The sequence below is a fragment of the Pleurodeles waltl genome, chromosome 12 (assembly GCF_031143425.1).
Source record: "Pleurodeles waltl isolate 20211129_DDA chromosome 12, aPleWal1.hap1.20221129, whole genome shotgun sequence".
NCBI classification, from domain to species: domain Eukaryota; kingdom Metazoa; phylum Chordata; class Amphibia; order Caudata; family Salamandridae; genus Pleurodeles; species Pleurodeles waltl.
In genome coordinates, this window is record NC_090451.1 from 664876446 (window position 1) to 664891354 (window position 14909).

Below are 14909 nucleotides of genomic sequence, written 5' to 3' on the forward strand. Positions count from 1 at the left end.
CACCTACACGTAAGAAACTATACGTTTTGCAGCATGAATCTTTTCTGGATTCACATGTTCTGCATTAACTTTGTAGCCGTTTCTAACTTTGAGGTGGTTGGGTTGGAGATGGACATTGACTTACAAACAAATGCTCTAAAACTCTTTGTCCCACTTGCGATTGTTTATTTATCTGTATGTCAATGCAGTAATGTTCTCTAAACTTATGAATTGATGACCAAGTTGCTGCCAAGCAAATGTCTTCCCATGGTGTATTTGTCAGAAAAGCAATTGTTGCTTGTTTTTTTGCATTATTTTAAATGTTTAGTGCATGTAAGTGTGTCATGCATGTGTGTCATTCATGTAAGTGTGGTGGCTGTGTTTATTTTGTGGTTCGTGTTATGGTTTTATTTGAGCTTCTGGAGGGAGAGGTGGGGGGGTTGAGAGGCTCTTCACTTGCCCCACCACTTTCAAAGGGGACAAGCTGCCCACAGTATCTCTTCCATTTGGCTACTTAACATTTCCTTGCAGTTGGCCTTCTTGACACGCTTAGCACCACCATTGTCTTCTCTGGCAGTATTAAATGTCCAAATTCTAAGTCTTCAGGAGCCATGATGTTAGACTCAAAGTTTCTGATTCTGGATAAATGGCTCTTCCCTTTTCCAATGATAACAGATCTTGGATTCTTGGTAGCGCTTGACAGTTTCCTTGCGTCAGTTCTACAAGTTGAGAGAACCAAGTCTGACTTGTCCACTGTGGCGCAATTAAGACTGAGGTCATTTGGCACCTTCGGCATTTGCTGATAACTGCGCATTAACAGTGGAATTGTGGAGAAAGCGTATGCAAATGACACTAATTTATCAACAGTGCATTCCATAGGGATTGACGGTGTGGCTGCCTGGAGGCAACGTCTCAGAATTTCAGCATTTCGCTGAGTTGTAAATAAGTCTACTCTTGGGGTACCCCATGTCTGAATTTTTTTTTCCACAACCTTCTGGTTCAATTCCCATTCATGGGAGCATAGGGTATGTGTGCTTAGTCTGTATGCCTCAACATTGTTCTTCACTGCAAGGTGTACGGCCTCAAGATCCATTTTCCTCTGTATACCTCATTTCCACATTTCTTGAGCTATCTTTGATAAAGGTGGTGACTGAGTCCCTCCCTCTTTGTTTATGTAAAACATTGTCATTGTATTGTCTGTTTGAAAGAATATTGTCATTCCCCAGAGTTGTGTTTGAAATGCCTTTAGAGCTAAGAATATGGTCTTTAATTCCAGTACATTGATGTGTGACACTGCATCATATTCCTCCCATGCTCCTCATACCCTTGAGAGCCCAAGTGAGCTCCTTATCCCATATGCGGGGCATCTGTAGTTATCGTCACGTTTGGAGTTGGCTGAGAAAAAGTATGTTTTCCCTTGTGTAATGTGTGCTTTGTTCCACCATGCCATCTCCTGTTCTACCATCTGCAGCCACTAGAACTTCCCAACTTCCCGTTGCCTGTGACCAATTAATTTGAAGCCATTGCTGGATTGGCCTCATGTCAAGTTTTGCATATGGAATTAAAGGGATGCATGATGCCATCTTCCCTACTAGTTTCATCGCTGTCAGAGCTTGCCCTTTCTGGGAGCAGTGAATTACAGTTATAAGGGATGGAGTCCTCTTAACATTGGGGTACACTTTCCCTTGAATGGAGTTGATTTGTGCTTCCAAGAACTCCTTTTCCTGTTCTAGCTCCGGCAGGGACTTCTTCATATTGAAGGTGAAACACAGAGCATGGAGAGTCTCCATTAATTCTACGATATAGTGTTTGCATTTAATGTACGAGTTTGCTCTTACCTCCCAGTCGTCCAGGTACGGGTACAAGTGTATCCCCCTCCTTCTCAAGTTTGCTGCTACTGCTGCCAGACTCTTTGTAAACTCCCTTGGTGCAGATTTTATTCCAAATGCCAGTACTGTGAGCTGATTGTTTACCACAAATATCAGGTATTTCTTGTGCTTTATGTTCATTGGAATGTGCAAGTAGGCATCTTTTAAGTCTATTGTTGCTATGTTCTCTATTGCCTCCTGTAAGGTTGTCATCTTGAACTTTTGTGTTTTTATAAACTTGTTGATAAACCCGAGATCCAGTACTGGATGTAAAGTACGGGCCACCTTTGGGATTAAGCAATATGTTGATTTTTTTGTCTTGGTACCTGTTCTATTGCTTGCTTGTCCAGACGCTCTTGACTTCCTTGAGAAGACGAGCCATTTCCTCCTTGGAATGGATCTTTGACCTTGCACCTCTTGTCGGTGGGAATTTTGTCAGTTCTAATCAATAAAATAACCATATTGAATTGTGTTTATTACCCATTTGTCTAAAATTATCTTTCTTCACTTGTGGAGAAAGTTTTTTATCCTTCCTCCCACATGTGTTGTGTAGAAGTTTGAGCTCTTTGAGACTTTCACAGATGTTATTTGGGAATGTTGTTGTAAGTTTGATGAGTCACTTGTTTGAAGGGGCTGAGCCTCTGTGTTGTTGCCCCTTTCCCTGGCCCCTTCCTCAAAAAAGCTGTCACCCCTGCTGTTGATACTGCCAGCTTTGTTGAGAAGATGCAGACTGATTGCTGCTTTGAAAGGTTTCGTGTGAAGTTCCAACTTGGAAACTCTCTCTGGGGACAGGTCTTCTTGTAGCATAGGTGTCCCTTCACATGTCACCCCAGAATTGCAGTGCACCCATAGTGTTTTCTCCATTTGTTCAGACTTTCATCCACTGTACTCCCAAATAACTGCTCCCTAGTAAAGGGTGTGTTTAGGGTGTCTGTTTGGACTTCCTGCTTGAATCCAGAAATCCTTAGCCATGAATGGCATCTTAAGGTTACTCCCATCATCAGCAGACAACTGTCTGTGTCTGCCACATCTAAAGCCGATTTCAGGCAGGTATTGGCAATGTTTTTGCCACTTTCAACAAGATGTGCTGCCCTCTTACGATATTGTTCTGGGAGAGGTTTCATAAGTTCCCCCATCTCTTCCCAATGCTGATGTGCGTGTCTATTTAGCACTGCATTTGGTTGGTGATCCTCTATTGGCTAGCAGAACTGCATTCTACTCTGCGCCCTATCAGCTCCATATGCTTACTCTCCTTATTTGGTGGTGGGCCTGAGGTCAATGGAAAGTTGGTCCTTTTCCTGGCTGTTGATGTTTTCGAATCTGTAAGGATAGTACCATCGATATATGCTGGATCATTCGAAGAGTATTTATATTTCTTTTCAGCTCTTGGTGTAACATCTCTGTACGTGGATGGTTTTATAAAAGACTCTTTGTCCTGGTTGAGTATGCTAAAGAGCATAGGTAAAAAATTACTCCTTGCCTGACTAAATAATAATGTTTCCAGGCAGATACATGATTGGGGGCTTCTCCTCTTCCATCTGAACAGTGAATTTTTCAGCTGCTTGGTTTATGACCTGGTTGTACATTTCAATGTCATCCAGAGGTGACAGCCTCAACGGATAACTGTTGACACCCTTGTTGGGTGAGTTCATTTTGAGATCTTGCCATTGAGACTCGACGAATTTGGCATTCTCAGAACCCTGGTACGTCTCCGCAAGTTTCTCCTCTTCCTCGAAGAGCTATTCCTCTTCCTCCTCAGGAGTAAAAGGGGGTATAAGTCCTCCTCGATCCCTTTTTTGGTAGCCTCTTTCGTAGTCGAAGTCTTTTGAAGTATTCTGAATTAAGACAACGTATCAGTCATTGAGCTTCGATGCTCTGCTTTTGTTGGCCTATTTTTTTCTCGACATTGTATCGTTTTTTTCCTGTGCATCTTTTGACCCCATGGGTTTTTGCGGAGTCTTTCCTCCGCTGAATTCTAGTTCGAGGGATCTGTGGGACCTTCTTGTATCGGCATGCCTGCGGTCGGCAAGACTTTTGACCCTGCGTCCCCCTTTGATGTCAGGGAGTCAGAATTTCTTAACTCGGATGATTTTTTGGAGACAGACATTTCTCAGACCTTGTCCCTTTTCTGTTCGACAACAATGATCTTTACTTCCGTGTCTGAGGTCTCTCCTCCTGTTTCTTCGGCAACATTATCTTCCTCCTCATTGGATATGCCCAAGAACCTCAGGGATGGTGTAATCTGCTGGCTGTGCATAGTGTGATGCCCCCGACTCCGTTTCTCCCTTACCCTAAAGTGGCTTAGACATGAAGGTTGAGCAGGCGTTGCTATCCTCACTCCAGTGTTCAACGGGGAGACAAAGGTTGCAGACCGGATGCTTGTCTTTTTTGCAAAAACTTGTGATGGCAGTTTCGCAGAACTGAAAAGGTGTTTTCTCCACGGAGGTGCTTCAGGGAGCCCCCTAACAGGAATTCTCAGAGTTTCTGCCAAAAAGTGAATTTCCTTCATCCAGACTTCTTCCTGAAGTTCTCCATCAATGATCTGAAACTGATTCGGTGAACTGTTCAGCATTTTTGGGAATTTCCATGTCTTATCTTCTCTTTGTTTTGGAGTCCTTTGATATGCTTCCAGACCTAACGGCGAGAAAAAAAATAGAATTTGAAGACAAAAGGTAGGAACTTCCAAGGAAGTAGGATGATGTCACAGGGGACACCAACTGGAACTGCCGTCAACGCCCGCCACAGGAAAAAAGTTAAAACAGAAAGACTATCTGTCAGTGGAGAATTACGGACCCAACCACCAGATGGCGGAATAATGCACTGCAAAATTGATGTCAGTGCATGTGGTGAGTGCCTTTATTCCATTTTATTTATTCTGGGGCAGAACAGTAATTGCAGAGCAACATATCTATTTGCGCGTAAGAGCACTGCTGTGAAATGCTTCCGGATCTAGTCTGGTGCCTGGGTATTCATCATAAAGGTAAGGTATCTCCGGTTAGAAGTATTCATCAGAAACATATTGTCACATCCAGCATCTTCTGGAAAAACTTACCCTGCTGCACCTTGCGAGTTTGTATTTTTGGAGGCGACTTGAGAGTGGGAGATGATGATGGGGCTGTCTCCATGGTGTCTTCCACCACTTCGCCCACTATTTCTTCATCTTTGTGCAAGTTGTCACCAGCCCCCTCTCCCTCTCCTTCTCCTTCTGCGTCCTCCTCATCCTCCTCCTCAGGCTCAGAATTCTCCTCCTGAGAATTTTCTTCCTCCGACTCACCCTCCTGGCTCAGGTGGCTCTCTGATGCCAGCCACGTCAACTTCTCCATAGTTTCCTTAATGAGAAAAACCATCAACAATTACTTGCAAGTGCACCACATATGTCATAACTTCAGAGACACCACTGCAAGAAGGAGCAGCAATAGAAAAAAAATCAATATTGTGTTTGTGAATGCAGAGTACACTTTTTCAACGGCTCAGCATTTTCTAACAAATGACTGCTTTACCTTGTAGGGAGGTTACTCTGTGCGAAGATTTCTCAATCAGCGCTAGGATCTTCAAGCACTGCAATAACAAGATCTCTTATTTGTTGCATGTTAGCAATTTGATAAAGTGGTTCTTTGGACTAGTCAATAGTTAATATAAAAGATAAACACTTATTGTGCTTCTTTTGTGTTACTACGGACACTTCCTAAAGACTCTTTGGTGTGGACCTTATTCCTACTGGCAGTGCTTGTTTTGGTAACATTTCAGACCAATTGCAAAACCCTGTATAGAATGCATTGCAATGTAGTAGAATGAACATTTAAAGACCTTTGAGGTTAGGTTGCCTACCTCCAACAATGGTAAGACATTGTGCAGTGTGGTCATTTTGAACCTTAATGCTTTTGACCCTTCTATTGGCTTCACATCCGGTGTAGACATTTGGAAACAACCTTTTTTTAAATACGGAAGTACAACTAATGTTACATTTCTATCAAACTTTCAACCTGTAAACCTCTATATGCACACCTAGAGGGTTGCACTCAAATTTAATCAACTGACAGTAAGTGATTTGGGAGATGGGGTAAATAGAGTATTCATGAATAAACGTCTGTGTGCATGTTTTGAGCAGTAATTGTCCCTGTTTTTCTGGTCATCTAACTCTGTGATCGCAATACCATGTGCATCAATTTGATTTCCTGAACTGGAGTGTTAAACAAGTGATCCCTGGATTGGTTATTTGGAAAATTATATTTCTATGTGGATAGCTGGTGAGTTACTTTACGGAGCACCCTCCTGGGTTTTCCACTGATGTTTTTTGGTAACATAACAGATATGAAAAGTTGCATTCCATTTCCTATATGACAGGGCGTGCACACACTTATCCTTTTTTCATTTGAAATATTTTTAAGTTAAACAAAAAAAAATGTATAGGAGTATAACGAGATGGTATCTCTGTATCTTTGATGAACAACAGACAGCAAATTTATTAAGGCTTTGGAAGCATTTGCCACACAGATGGCTGTGCGTTGAATTGTAAGAGGGATTTCCTAACACTCTGCAAGGCCTTTGGTCTCCATAAGCTCTACAGATTCAAGTCAAATTACATAGACCCCTCTGCTCTTTCAATAACTCCTTGAGTGCCTCCCTTAACATTCCCCTTATGTGGTCTGCCCATGCACACATTCTTTTTTTATAAGACAGCACTCAAACATTTGGACTTCAAGCTCTCTCTTGATAGATGACCACTGTTTTCTTGTAGTTTAACCTTGTGCCCTCAAGCTAGCTGCTCTATGGTTCTACTAGCCCTCTATATTGACCAACCGGACAATTTCAGCCCACTCACTGCTGTAACTTGCCAGTTGGTCCCACCTCTGTCAGCTCATCAAATATGCACCAGATGGCAATAGTGGAGTCCTACATCTCTTTGATTTCTCTATGGAATCACCATGATGCTTAGATTGTGTAACTTTATTCAAAAGTCTAACTGGATGATACCAAAGTGTCAAGAGACCACCACCATCTTCTCTTTATTGGGAGCGTTGAAAATGCCTTTACTATACTTTTTCATCATCCAGTTAACCAGTGAGAATCCTAAATAATGAAAATAAGCCTCAGGTTTCAACAGTAAATATTGCAAACTGCAGGATGGCTGGAGATTAGAATTTGAGCATTATGTCAGTTTTCGGTTCCTATGACCCGACAAAAAGATTTAATACTGGCCAAGTACCTAAAAGGGAGGCAGGTCATTACCTAAAAAAAAAAAAAAAACGATTACACTGAAAGTATTTCACAGGGCTCCCCTTCATAGAATGGTGTACACAAGGATAGCACCATTCTTGACAAGACAATCATGTCTCAAAAAAGCAAAAAAAAACAAAAAAAAAACATTCTTGCCCCTTTCAGGTCATGCAGGCCTTGGTATTATACAGTAATCCTTAAAGCTTGTTTGTAAACACCTGCAAGTTAGCAACATGACTGCGTGGTTTGACATCATCTGTTTCTGGTACTAGAGATGCAGCAAGAGGGTCAACCCTGAGTTTTCTGGTGTTCTGCAAAAAAATGATATTAGAAGAGAGATCCACTTTACCTTCTAGAAGGGATGAAAGAAGAGGGGTGGGGTATTTCATAATTGAGCACCAATGTGTTCACTAATTATAATAATAAAAGGCTTCACCATAGGAATGCTTTATCAATTACTAAACAGTGAATGGAGAACAAGGTCAGAAGCCAAACTCTCCTATCACAATTTCCAAGTTGAAGCCAGTCCAGGAGAAACTAATATATTGTTGTAAAACACAGCTCCAGCACCTGTGTAGGGAATACCTGTGCTGCAGTGTTCTTAGATGTGTACAGGAACTTCAAATCAATTTGGAAAAACATACACATTTCAGGCAAATGTCCAAATGTTGTGAAGAACATTGGTGTTGCATGCAGGGGTAAACAGAAGCAGCACATTAATCCACCTAACAGCCATGTGCAAACAGAAATAAAGTACAAAGTTGGAATAGAGAGTGGTGAAGTGTATAAACAGACAGCATTAAAATGCATAATCTTTGCATGTGCGAACTTCACTTACTTCCTAAATGCAGTAATATCTGGTAAATTAGTATAGCAGCCTCACTAACAGAGCTCAATAGGAATATTAGTTTATATGAACACGCCAGTTATGCACAACTAACTTCTGAAAAACATGTCTCATGCTTACCTGAAGCTCTGGAACAGACAGCACAGACTCCTCTGAAGCAGATGACATTTCTTCATCTTCTTCATCTTGTGTGAGGTCATCAAAGTCTTCCTCCTCTTCCTCTTCTTGTCTGTCTTTCTCTTTACCTGTGTCTGGGACAGCTGGAATAGTGTCAGACTGGTCATCTGCAGTAGAGTCATCTGGTTTTCCAGAAGGCCTGCTGAAACCGGCATTGATGTCTTTGGAAGAGGTAACGGTACTAAGTTGTTCAGGACCCACTTCTGTTGGTGCTGGACACTGATCTTGCTGTTTTTTATCAGAGCTTGAAACCTGCCCATCAACTGCTTCAGAATTGGTCCCACTTTCAGTGTTTGCCTCTGCTCCCTCTTTGCTTGCATGCTGCACCAGCGATTTAACACACTGCTCCTGTCCGGCAGTTAAAACAAAAGGCTTGTCATTTTCACTGCCATGAGAGTCTTGCCTAAGCACAACATGAAGGGCAGGGCTTTGTCTCTTCAGGACATCCCTTTCCATCTCAGTCTTGATTGCTTCAGGGGACTCTTCTTTTACCTGCACTACTGAGACCTCAATGCCATCCCAGGGGCATTCCTGCTTCACATTCACAGGTCCCTGAACATGAGATGAAAGCTCCATCTCTGCATTTGTCTTGTCCTGGTTAGAGGGACTGTGACAGTTGTCTCTGGAGACATTCAGGCTGGCCATAACAGAGGGATTTTGGATGTCTTTATCATGGGAATTCGGAATGTCTCTATTGGAGGAATTTAACCTGTCACTATTGGGAGAATTGGGCAAGTCTGTTTTAGGAGAATTTAGATTCGGTCTTTTAGGAGAATTAGGTGTGCCCGCATTTGGAGAATTCAGGCTCTCCCTAGTAAGGGATGTTAGATTTTTTGCATTGGGGGAATTCAAGCTGTCCATTTTGGGAGAATTCAAGCAATCCATGACAGGACAGGTCAGCAAGTCCACAGCAGGAGGATTTGGGAGATCCATACAGGGGGAATTTGGGATGTTAATGTTTGTGGTACATGGAGATTTCATATTAGAGAAAATCTGTCTGTGTTCTGAACTCTGGAAGACTGGATTGTCACTCTCTAGATTTGTTGTCTTTTGATTGGAATCCCGAGAAGATCCTGAGCTTTCATTCTTTACAAATAAACCATCTACCACACTTGAAAATTGCTGGTATTCTGAAACATGAACAGGCATGGTTATCGAATTTTCAGTCATCATTACAGTTTTTGGGTCCACCAGCATTGTAACGGGGATCCCTTGAGTGCCTTGGCCTATGGGTGCATTCACAGCCTGAACAATGCTGCAGCCATTGCCAGCACTGATCACGTCAAACCCGCTGGTGGGGACTGTAAAGACAAGTGGTGCAGAATGCAGAAAATTCTTCATTAAGAAGGTGGTATTGGGTGATGCTTTTTTCCTGGTGCGTGGTCGTCTCTTATATGACTTTCGGTATCGTGGGGTCAATGCTGGCAATGCCATTTTAGGGAGGCTGGGGACAGGTGCCACAGGCAAAAGAACCCGAAAGATGGGAGTCGGCTGGCAAGGCTTATCACTTGAAGTTAAAGCTGTCAAAGATGTCTGAACTATTTGCCCGTCTTGACTATTGGTGACCAAAAGCTCAGCAGGTCGAGACAAGGACTTCTGCACTGCAGTTACACTTGAAATAGCCTGGGAAAAGAAGTTAGGCTTCATGAGAATAGGTTTCAAAAAGGAACTCTTCTGCCTCCAAGATCCCACTGAAAAACGACCTCTTAATGGCTTTAAGGTGAGTTCAAGGTCCTTGGGTTTTATAAGGGGATATTTATTTCCATCACATCCAAGTTCAGTGCCTTGCTTCTTTGTTCCCTTAGTGGTCAAACTATTGGCAGCACCCTGCACATCAGACAGCTCCACGGTTTGCAACTTCCTCATTTCTTCCTGAATGCTTGTCAAACTTGCCTACATTGAGAAGACACAAAGAAATAAAAGCACGTTCCTCCTATATTACCATCCAAATTCAATACATTTATAATGATACTAAAAACAGATAACCACCAAATCCAAAACAGTCTTTTCCTCTTTAGTCTACATAAGACTGCAGATTTCTTACAGTAATAATTTAGACCCTTTCAGTCCTTTTTTGTGTCATAACTGTTGCCACATATTTAATTCTGGCCTCTTTACATTATTACAGGTTTTACCAAAACTCCTCACACTTAAGTCTACCATTTGTATCGTCCATGTTCTTGCTGCTTGTCTTACTCCAGATCCACCAGCTTTGCAAGTGTTCCAGATCTCCTTTTCCTCTGCTCCCTTATCAGTACAAAGAAGCATTTTGGATACTTATGGTTATTACAGCAGTTTTACCTTGTTCATAAGGGAAATTGTCTCAAATTACCCCTCTATAAACAAAACAATTGTTTGGATTGAGTATATTTAGGCAAATGACGTGCAGCTGGAAGAAGCTATTGTGGAGTAAAGGTGTTTTCAAAGGCAGTCAATCCCACCCCATCCCTCCGTGCTAACAGGCCCAGCAGGGTTGGCCTTCAAACAGTTCCTGAAATAAAGCAGAAGCTGAATCACAATATGCTTACGCACTTAATGAATATGCCATGCCAGGCGCAACTATCACTTGTGGCTACCCTATAGCACAGATGTAAATTCTGTTAAAGAACAATAGCATGACCATAACTGAAAGCAATATGGACAATCAAGCGATAATTAGTTAGGCTCAGAGGACAGAGTAAAAGGAAGAACCATCCATGTGTAGCACAGGTTAGTCTACACCTTAAAGATGTTTTCCACAAGTACAAGAACATTCACCCACAAGAAGTCACTGCTGAATGCACTGCAGGACAGGATGGAAAGAAAAACAATCTTTCAAACAAAGATATGGCATGAGGATCCGCTCAGACATGTACTGGGTCCACAGTGAGGGTAATAAATGACAAATGAGTCTTACCGAGGATGGGATGAGACAGAGGATGATCTTAAACCATGACTCAATCTCAGAGGTGGGTAGCATTATTTATTGGGATAGTGTGCAGAAAACTTCCCACATTCCCAACTTCCAAACACCTGGTGCAATTTTTGGTCAGAGCTCTTTTTGCCAAACCTCGAAAAAGTAAGGCATAGATGCAACCTGCATGGGAACCGAAGAATCTACTAATACTTACATGCCTTCTAAGACTAATAGTGTGTCACAAGGCTGAAAGGGACTAAACAAACCAAGGGGTATCAACAACAACAGTTATAAAGTGATGCAAAGAGTGAACAATGACATATCCCATGGGTGTACACACAGTTTTTAGTCCAACTATAATACCAGTGAATGTTAATATCTCTGGCTAGGGAATACTGGACCTTATATCTACAAATGACAACATCTACCATATCAAAACATGATCTGCCGGGCATTGAGAATTAGACATTTTATCAATAATGCAAAGCTCTCCACAAAGAGGAGTCGAATTTGAAGGCTTATATTATTTGCTTGGGATAATGTCTATTTCAACATAGGACTGGTGCAAAAACAAATCTGCGAGACTGTCAACAATTGCAGCAAATTAACGACATCCCCAGTCAAACACATTAAGTACCTTATAGTTAACAAACACAGAGCACCTGGGATACAGCTCCAGGGGAGCTGGAGGAGGTTCAACAGAATGCCTACACAAAAAACATATTTATTTTTTTACTCCTAAGGGAGAATTTCAATAGCAAATTCCTTAGCAAGACCAATGAAGATAAGGAGCAATGAATTGCCATGTCTAAGAGTCTTTGCACACTCTTTGCATCACTTTATAACATCAACCAAGGTTTACCTGTGGTCTCCATCTTCCTGGATGCTGGAAATGCACTTGATTGAAGCAAGTGAAATGACATTTTCTGAAGACAGAGCAGGAAAGGCATGACTGGGTTTCTGTATAACCAAACTCAGACCTCTTGCGCACAGGCTCAACAAACCAGTTTCGAATTAATCATTATCTAACTGCCTACTTTCTGATGAGCAAAGAAGCATGCCCAGGCTGCCCAGTCTCCTCTTTTTTAAGATAGATCCAGAATCATCCGAGTTTCCGGAAGCAGTTAAAGACCTGACTGTTGTCAGCCTAGGATGCATTTGTTGTTCTCCTCAGTGCTTGGCCTTTTTCTGCCATGTTTGTCATCTCAGTGATTAGCGCTGGGAAGCCCCTTCTTGAGGGAGCTGTGCGCTTTAGAAGTCTTTTTTAACATAACATATGCACCAAAGCCTCACTTTTTATTCTTACATACTGATATCAATGTATACTGACAATGTAATGCTGTTTATCAATCATCCGGAAGAAAACACTAAACCTATATCAGAGAGACGTTTGTGCTTTGGGCACCTGAAAGGATCATATAATATGGGTTTCCGCTTTCAAAAGCTTTGAGTCAGTTTTATGCAGAATATGCTCTGCAATGGTGCCTGGACTTAATTCAATATTTAAGCATTAGGGTAAAAAGAAAACAGACAATTGTTATCATGGACAACAGACAGGTGATATTTAACTATGGACCTGTGATCTCTGTCATGACAGCCAAAAACAATAGAGAGCTGGATCAAGCTGCCCCAGATGTTGGCAGGACGCATCACTCTGATAACAATTACACTGATGCCTAGATTATTGTACTTATCCATGAAAATCCAAATGCCCCATACTAAAACAATTATTGCAGCCTTAGTGCCTAGGCTAATCTGAGTGGGAGCACAGCCCTTAATCAGATGGACAACAGTAATGTCACCCATATCATAAGGGAGGGCTTTGGCTACCTTGATTCTGAACTGTATTTCTTTGTTGCCCAAATACGATTGGCATCTTACTGGTATCATCCAACACCACACATGTCACAATTGATAGCAGATCAAGAACTACAAGCGCCTGGAGCATTGCCCATGCTTAATCTTAAAACTTCACCAATCCCAGACACATCAGTCCTGTAGGTCCAACAGTGATGTACAGCATGCATTAGCATCACTGGCCAGGCAGGTACAACTTACTCCGCCAGCATTCTACTACCAGATCATCTAAATATATCCTCGACAAATATGATGATGGCACGAAGAGTGCTGAAAAAAGATGGCATGCTTAAAACTGGGCATATTGTAATATGACAACAATGTCTTAACACCCAAGCAACTTAAGGAGAAATCTCTCCTTCCCACAGATGTTTTAGATACTTGCCTTATGCATATATTCCAACCTATATGCATTCCATTGCTGAAGAACCTCTAGCACTCCGTCCACTAGTGCAGATAATCCAAACCAAATGACAACCGCAGATAACTATTCCATATCTACACCACAATGATTAACGAGAGGAAGTAACAGCGTTGGTACTAAGCAATGAGGGGAGAGTGTGAGTAGAGACATTCCAAAACATAACATGGACTTATTACTGAAGACATATCAAAATGGTATCCTTAAACAATAGACACATTTTTTATAGTTTAATTTTCTAAATCAATAGCACTGCACCACTTTCCTCTACATAAGTTAGATCCTGCAAAGTACATACACATGCTAATTTACAGGGGATAGTTTTTGTTACTCGCAATCGGATACGGGAATATGAGGTTCTGATCTCTCCATTTGTTACACTGTTTGACGATGTAGCTAAGCTATGCAAACTACAGAGAACATTTTATGACACTGTCCCTCCTCTTAGCCAAGAGAAAGAACGCCATGGAATGGACGATAGACCACCAATGAATAAGTGGCTGAAAGACCTACCACTTTGGGAAAGAAAAGGCTGAAACAAACAATCAAAGTCACATCCCAATCCAGAGACATAGTATACGTCTTCACAGTTCTTTGGAAACTGTTGCTAAAATTTAAGTATGATTTCAGAGCCAATTAGTATGGGGACATAGAAATAAACATATAAATGTTTCAGGTTATTTTGTCAGTACAAACAATGACAAATGCTATGAGCAGTGCCTTATGAATATGGATGAAGGTAATTGGAGTACATTTCACAGATGTATATTGTTAAAAGGTGCTTCACATTTATTAAGATGCTACATATATAAAAGCACTTCGTACGTACAAGGAACCAATATCAGGGCAAACTCTACTAAACGTCTGACCCTCATGTCAACAACAAAACCCTTAAAGCCTTTCAGTCCAAATTCCATCCCAATCTTAGAATGCAAATGACAACACCTGAAGAGCTTGACTATATTCTGCAAACTCTTGATTCTGGATGAAAAGAGGGGGGCAGCTACTTGTATAATCATCCTTGTGAGTAGGATTCAACGAAACTGATCACAGCACCATGTTGAGAACGCTCCCGTCCAAGATGCGGATACAAGAAAACTATTAAGCTGGTTTGCTTCGATTCCTAATTCAGGAACCAGTTTTCATAATGGAGCTCCACAGATCTGAAACTCTTCCCCTAAACTGCCACAAGATTCAATTATCTCTTTACATTTAGTCTATCCCTAAAGGGAACTAGAAGCTACCATTCTATTTATAAGGATATCTGCACTCTACCTGTTGATGCACAACTAAAGACCTAAAACAGCTCAACCCTAAAAGACATTCTTGAAAAAATTAACTGGGTGACCTCCTCCTCCTTTATCAGATTGAAGCCAACAAAGATTGATTTCATCGTCACACACTCCAGTGACCTCCGTCAGAAACAAAATGGCTGCAAATACCACCCAAAATGCAATCTGACCCTCACTCATCACTCACTGGCTTCATCACTGATCAGAACTTAATTGTGATCCCTCACATTTTTAAACTCGACTCAGCTCAATTCTACGCTCTTCCCTCCCTTTCCCTCCACACAGTTTCAGGACAGATGGTTCAAACAATGGTGCTTTTTTAACCCAGAAAACAGCAATGCAAAGCCGGCTGGCC

The 14909-nt window shown here is 41.6% G+C and overlaps 1 protein-coding gene across 4 annotated transcripts in view; it reads right to left on the reverse strand.

The window, feature by feature from the left end:
* Positions 1-14909, reverse strand: part of GON4L (gon-4 like) — a 393663-nt gene that overhangs the window by 124178 nt on the left and 254576 nt on the right. For all 4 annotated transcript variants that reach the window (XM_069218468.1, XM_069218469.1, XM_069218466.1 and 1 more), the window contains 2 exons: positions 8032-9981; positions 4900-5176 (listed from right to left, as the gene is read on the reverse strand). In XM_069218468.1, coding sequence (XP_069074569.1) covers positions 4900-5176; positions 8032-9981 — 2227 coding nt within the window. The remainder of the gene's footprint in view (positions 1-4899; positions 5177-8031; positions 9982-14909) is intronic.